At 34.9% G+C, this 7588-nt stretch overlaps 1 protein-coding gene across 3 annotated transcripts in view; it reads right to left on the bottom strand.

The window, feature by feature from the left end:
* Nucleotides 1-3508: 3508 nt before the first annotated feature.
* LOC107662259 (A disintegrin and metalloproteinase with thrombospondin motifs 17-like) overlaps nucleotides 3509-7588 on the bottom strand; it is a 131473-nt gene continuing 127393 nt past the window's right edge. For 2 of the 3 annotated variants that reach the window (XM_016452209.1, XM_016452211.1), the window contains 2 exons: nucleotides 6296-6473; nucleotides 3509-5021 (listed from right to left, as the gene is read on the bottom strand). In XM_016452209.1, coding sequence (XP_016307695.1) covers nucleotides 4870-5021; nucleotides 6296-6473 — 330 coding nt within the window. In that variant the 3' untranslated portion in view covers nucleotides 3509-4869. The remainder of the gene's footprint in view (nucleotides 5022-6295; nucleotides 6474-7588) is intronic. The other variant, XM_016452210.1, reaches the window with a different exon arrangement.

The following is a 7588-nucleotide window of genomic DNA, read 5'->3' as shown; positions in this document are numbered from 1 at the left end:
TTCAGATTGAACCACTGATGGCAGATGGACTATTTTGATGATGTCTTTCATACTTTTCTGGACCTTGTGTAATTTACTTGGCAGTCAATAGGACAGTCACAAGCCTCCCGGTTTTCATCCAAAACATCTTAAATTGTGTTTCGAAGATGAACGAAGCTTTTACAGGTTTGAAACTACATGGGGGTAAGTGATTAATGACAAAATTTTAATTTTAAGGTGGAGTAACCCTTTAAACCTATGAATTACCATTTACAGTGAAAAACAGTAAAATGACATTCCCATTACAGGTTTGCTTATTCTTATTTTTGTTATCAATAATGCACATTGAGGTGTTCTGTTTTACATTTTATGGTTACAGGTTTGCTTATTCTTATTTTTGTTATCAATAATGCACATTAAGGTGTTCTGTTTTACATTTTATGTTTTTTAGGGGCCGTTTACACGACAACGTTTTCAGCCAAAACGGGAAACTTTTTATGCGTTTTGCCTGTTCGTTTACACGACAACAGCGTTTTGGGGACTGAAAACACATATTTTTGAAAACGGGTTTCAAAGTGCAAGTTTTTGAAAACGCCACCGTTATCGTTTCCGTGTAAACACCAACACGGGAATCTTTGAAAATGATGACGTCATGCGCATGCGTAGTACGTGTTAGGTATGTAGACATGCGCAGTACATGTCGATTTTAAAGGCAAGCGCGAACAAACATACACAACAATGGCGGAGTACATGGTACTGTTGTTGCTGCTCAAGAGTTTGCTAACGCTTCTTCAGCAAAGTGTGGATTTACTTCACCAATATTACAACCAACAGCGGAGACGCATCATATACGTCATATAATCGTCACTTCCCTACAGATACTGTTTACTAACAAGGTGACAGCGCCAACTACTGGCCTGGCATACGTAATACAGCGTTTTTGGCAGTTTTCGCGGATATGTGTAAACGCGAATCGTTTTGAAAACGTTGTCGTGTATACGTGAAACTTTTTTAAAAAATGCAAGGGAAAAACTTTTCCGTTTTTGACTACATTGTTGTCGTGTTAACGTAGCCTTAGTTAATGTTTATTGCATTATTTTAGTGTCTTGTGAAACCCTGATGGTGTTTTGTCTTCGTCTGTATGACGTGCACCAAATATTGGCCATGTTTGGACAGGCCACATATGATGAACTCTGATTCATCATGTGGTTTTCTATTGTGCCACCTGTATCATAATGGTTATCAGGTCTTGGTAGTTCAAGTAGCTTGGTATTGTAGTTTTATACCACTTAATGAAATACACAATTATAAGTTCTAAAATACACAGGCACCGATATGCTGTCCTGGAAATATTGTCACTGTAAATTTAACAGAATATTTTTTACAGCGATAGACTAATAGTCGTACTCTGTCTTGCTTAAAAATCAACGTAAAGTGTCCTATTTCAACTTTTATAATGTGACATATTTCAGAGTAAAGCTATTTGTAATGAGAAAATATGAAACCAGACTGGATAATAAAAAGTGGCCATTACATACCAAAATGGAGTTGGAGTCGATGGGGTTTGTGACGTCAGCTGAAAAAGAAAATCATGAAGATTATGAGGACAAACTTTTTTTTTTTAATACCATGCACCGATGAAAATTTCACAATAAGGGCAAGAAAGTGTATTAATAAAGTAAACAGTCTATTTTGATTTCATATTGACTGTAATAGTGTGAAGATCAGAAGACTCACCGTAACTCAAACCGGCTCCAGCATCCAGAGGCGGTGACCTTCTCCACACGTCCTTCACAGCTACGCCAGAGCCATTACACTGACAGCGGCAGATTTACGGGTGAGAACAGCAGGCCGTGCGGCCGTCCGTCATGCATACACTCACGGATCCTCTGAACGTAATATATTCACAGTATTACAGCCCACAAACAGAATCAGCAAAATGCAAACAACAGCTGAAGAACGAGCTGGAGAACTTCACAAGGTTGTGACATGATTGTGATGCTGAGACCTTTTGAGGCAAAACCTTATGTAGGAAACTCATATTGTTATTTACAGCATCATAAAACATAACAAAAACATGCATTTTGGTTTCCAAAGTAGTTTTCCATTCAATAGACATTTAAAACATTCTTAAATAAAAAGTTTTAAACCATTACACAAACCAGCTAGCTCATTAAACGAAATATTTGAAGCAAAATGGAAGAGACAAAGAAAAACCTTGAATCAGAAATGTTAGTACAATGCAAAATACTGATTATACGCATAAAAGCTAATTGAACATAGATGCACACACGCAAAATCATCATAATACAGGATATACATTTATTATTATTATATTTTTTGTGTATGAACAGTCTGAAATGTTCAAATTAGCACCATCAAAAGTGTCAGTTTAAGTACCGATCACGTGTGCAACTACTGACATACAGTACTGGAATACAGAAGCAATATTCACCACACCATACCTGGAACAAGCTGTTGCAACAAACAGTTCTGACAGAAGCAGGTAGATACAATATGTATTAAATAATCCTAACAAACTTTAAAAACATGTTTCATTTAAATACATACAAAAGTACAAGAACAAAACGTGGAGAAACTGCTGAATTTCACAGTAGTGAAATTTGTCTAGCACCTGTTGTGACCTTGTGCAACCTGATAGATGGGAGCCAAGGTCTCGAACACACACATACATATACGCTCTGTTCCAAAAACTAGTGAGCATTTAAAGGCATCAATGGAGTGTGAAGGTCAATATGTATGCTATGCATTTCACACTTATTGAAGTAGCATAAAACTCAATCAGTTTGTGTTTGAAGTGCACTCCAAATTGGTCACTAGTGTCAATGAGGATGCTGTCTTAGACAATAGCTCCCTATGTAGCTCAGTAGGGTTTGAAACCGAGTCTCTCATGCACACATATGCAGTGTCACCCTCGGACATGGTTTTTTTAAAATGAAATACAAACCTAAAATTTCACATTTTCTCACCACACCCTGACTGTAAAGTACCTTATAAACTCCTATCAATTGTATTCAGATCTTAATTATGAGATTTGGATTGCATTGCTATTTTTCTAAAAGTCTGTCATATAAAAAAGGGCCTGTTTATGGAATATATTTGTACACGTACTGCCTCTATTGCACAAAGAGAGAACTACAATAATTTGATTTTAAATGAAGCCATTGTTTTCTCATACTGATGAGAAATTAATCAAATATACAAGCACAACGACTCAAGAGTAGCTCTTAATGTGTTTGAGTGCATTAACTATGGCACTGCAGCACCATCAGATTAATAGATGATTCTGACATTAGTCACAAACATGACACCTCTGGTACCCTGATTTCACTACACCTTGAGGAACAGCGCACCCCAAAATTAAAAAAAGCATTTATTTATCCTCATGTCCTTCCAAACCTGTATCACTTACTTTATTCTGTGAAATAAAAAATGAGATGCAACACTTTTTTTCCATAATATGAAAAGCATATAGCAAGCAAGGGATATCAGTATCATCTGCACAAAAGTCAACATTATTGTAAAATTCTAGTGTTCAAAAGAAAAAGAACAGCATACGAGTTCAGAATGACATGAGGGTGAGTAAATAATGACAGCATTTTCATTTTGGAGTGAACTAATGATCCACAGCCCAATGGAGACTCGCCTTTTTACAACGCAGTGGAGATCATGTACTTTGCTCTCTTAAAATATATGAAACAACACAACAAGTATCTAAAACACATAGAGAGTGTGGTATATGATCACCAAGAAATTCTGTGTCCTCTCTGAAAGAGTCACTAATTAGCCTCAGTTGGATATGAAATACTTAAGCCTTAAAAAGAAAAACTATTCGAATGGGTCACTTATTATCAGCTTAGCTCTTCGACTGCATTGAGATGGCTCTTGATGAATTAAATACCACAAGCTACTTCAGCTCTTTTCCAAAACCTAGTGAGCTGACTACGTAGGCAGTATTTTAAGGCTCTCAGTGTGAAGGCTGTTCAAAAAGGTAGGCAGCATGATTGTACCGCCTTCTAAGATGACTTCTTTTGCTGAAGATGCAGAGAATAATGCACAGCATAATCTATTTCTGCATGCATGCATTATTCTAAAAATAGATTATGCTATGCATTATGGTAGGTCTCACACAATCATGCATGCTGCTAGCAACAGGCATGGGTTCGATTTCCAGGGAATGCATGAATTGATCAGTCTAATAAGAAATTACTATTTTATACTATTCAATATTTGCGTGTTACTAAAGTATTGCATTGTTAGCTTAGCAACTCTATTGAAATCAATATCGAAACTCTTATTGAAATCAATTGTGATTGAAGGAGCAAGGCAGTTCACTAGGTTTCGGTTACAGAGCCAATATAACACGGGTAATAATAATATTAAAAAATAGAAGTAAAAACAAGACAAAAGATTGCTGATACAGGTCCGAAAAAAAAAAAAAAAAGGTGTTGTTACAAAGTCCATTGGTTTTTGGCCAACCAGTGGCCTTATAAAAAACAACCGCATCCGGTGAAATGAGCGTTACCCACAGTGCATCAGGCAGGCCAGTATGCTGAAGAAGTCTCTTCCAGGGCCAAAGTGTGGATTACAGCAAAACATGACAAAACAAGAAACCGTCAAGTCTGAAAACAAAAAACACAAATGCTTGGCTAACACACTGCAAGTACATACTCAGTGCAGGGGGTGATAAAGTTAATGCATACTTAGAAACGCTCACGTTTACGTACTTGTGTTCTGCTGGAAATATCTGTTCCACTGCTTTCATTATTTCACGTAAGAACATTTTTAATAAGAATATAAAACATTGTTTTTGACAGTACGAATGGAGAAGGCAAAAATAAACCTCTATGAGTGGGAGTGGCGGGGTCATTAACTCTTGGGGGGCATTTTGCTGGTGTAAAAGTCTCTGCAGGTCTGGCAGCAGCGTTGGTACCAGCGCATGTCCTGGCACAGGTTCTTCTCTCGGATCACCCTGCAGTAAACCGCCCACTGATCCCCGGCGCACTTGTACGTCAATGCAGCTGCCAGGAATGACAGAAGGACAGGACATGGCATTTCATAGATTCAATTAATCGACACGATCCCTGACAACATGCATTCATCACTCCAGACAGGTGATCTAAAAGATGCCATTTTTCATTTAGAAGATGCCTATGTTGCTGTTACACTATTAAAAAAGCTTTTTCAAAGTTTATTATTAATTATTGAACAAGAAAATACTATTCCAGTTTTTTTTTCTTTTTTTACATTTAATTTAATTTTTTACATTTAATTCAGTGTTACTCGCTGATTATTTGTGATATTTTCTAGCAATTTCTGAGTAAAGTAAATCCTAGACATTCAGCAGATGAGTGTGTTTGTGAAGCTGCATTTATTTAGATGATTCTCATATTATTTGTACACAATAAGAACGTGATGCTTTCCAGGTGATGCTAACTTTAACAGATGTCTTGGCAATGAAATGATGCTTATGCAGTAAAAATGCTTATAGCAAAGAAAGGCTTTGTTTAAAAACATCCAAACTGAAATGGAAATGGACTGATTTAGATACTTGACATAGGCTGGTTTAAATTCAATTTAAATGTAATAAGGAATCTTTTGGAATTATGCCTGCGTCAGAGGCGCATATGATGCCTAAATAATACTATTAATAATTATTAATAATTATGATCCAATATATCTACACTGAAATTAAATGTCAATATAACTTTAATATAGATATAAATTATATGAAATTCAATTAAATCAATATAAATTATATGAAATTATTGAGACATAATTTCAATATATCTACATAATACAGCTATATCATTATTTCAATAAATATAAAAACAGTATTGAAGATAAAAAAGTGGAATAATGTGAAATAATAATTACAGAATAAAGTATCAGTTTTATTTTAGTAATATTAACATACTATTAGATTTTGTTAATATTTTGAATTAGATTTTATTTTTCTATTTTCTATTTTCATTTTAAGTTTAGTATAAGCTTTAATCATTTTCTTGTGTTTATTTTTTAAATATTACTATAATACTTTTTAGTTTTTACTTAGTTTAGATATTTTAGTACTTCAGCTTAAACTAAGCTAAACTGAGAAATATTGCCTTGTCATGTTGCCTAGCTGAAATAAGGATTATTATTATTTTATTTCAGTTAATATTTATTTCAAATATTGATTTTTTTAGAAAGGGATTGTGTCATATTTCTGGTTGAAACTAAACATTCAGAGACATATAATGATACATCAGGATTTGATCTGATCATAAAAACCAGTACACTGCTTAAGTCTTACCCAGTCTAGGGGAGGTGATGGTGTTCACATTGACTTTCACATTACACGTCCCAAGATGACACTGCCTGTACGCGGAGGGCTTCAGGACTGCTGGGCAGTCGCTGCCATGGCGACCGGTCACTTTGTGCATGCACTGGACCACTCTGGACTGCAAGCCCCGCCCACAGGATGATGAGCACTGCAATGAACCAATGACCAGATCACAACAGATTAAAACATTTCCCACATCATAACCTGCTCTGACAGACCTCATTTTACTCATAAAATACAGAATCTACTCAATATTTCAACACAGCTCCTTTCTACTTCAACTGCAATGTTTATATGATAGATTTCAAATCCGGAATAAAATCGGATAGCAAAGGTATAATATCTATCTATCAATTAGGGCTGCACAATTAATCAAATTTCTAATCGCGATTACAATTACGGAAGCCACAATTACGTAATCGTTCAAAGTCCACTTATGTTATTCTGCATGCTTAAGATGCATTTTTTTCTTTCTACATGTTATCTTAAGGGTTTTTCCCATTATTTTAATTCAAGTTTTAGTATAACATTATAATACCATTCATATTTTTACTTTTTTTATAATTTAAAAAAGAAACCAATCCGATGTATATTTGACATTTGAGGCTTAATACTATAGAAAAGCACTAAAGGTTTTTCAGTCAGAGTGTTTTCAGCTTGTTTATTTTCATATAAAATGACGGCATGCAGTTGCATCAAACAATGGTATAAACATCATTCAATGTAAATTGTGATAATCGTAATTAATAAATCGCAATTACAATTTCAAGGGAATAATCGACAATTATGATTTTTGTCATAATCGTGCAGCCCTATTATCAATGTTGAAAACGGTTGTGCTGCAGAATATTTTTGTGGAAAGTCATATTCTTTGATGAATAGAAAGTTCAAAAGAACAGCATTTATTTTCAACAAATCGATGATGGATGATGATGATTCTAATAGTAATAATAATAATAATAATAATTATTATTATTATTATTATTGACATTTTGGCTAAAATGTGCAGCCCTACAAACAAGCACAACAAACCTGGAATGTTTTAACCCCTTAACTGTCACTGTCCCACCTGTGGGACGCTTGGCGCTCCTTTTTTTGTTGTCCTTTTTCTCTATCAAATCTTTTAATAATCATCATAAATCATATATCATTTGAAAGCTTAGAAGCCCAAGATTCATCCTGTGAAAACCATTTTGAAATCGGACATTGTGTTACCATGGAAATGGTACTTTAAAATATTTTGGCGGTCTCCTCCCCCTTAGT

Source organism: Sinocyclocheilus anshuiensis, unplaced genomic scaffold, assembly GCF_001515605.1.
Source record: "Sinocyclocheilus anshuiensis isolate Anshui unplaced genomic scaffold, SAMN03320099.WGS_v1.1 scaffold579, whole genome shotgun sequence".
NCBI lineage: Eukaryota > Metazoa > Chordata > Actinopteri > Cypriniformes > Cyprinidae > Sinocyclocheilus > Sinocyclocheilus anshuiensis.
Note: the sequence above shows the minus strand (reverse complement) of the source record. Positions and strands in the feature narration are given on the sequence as shown.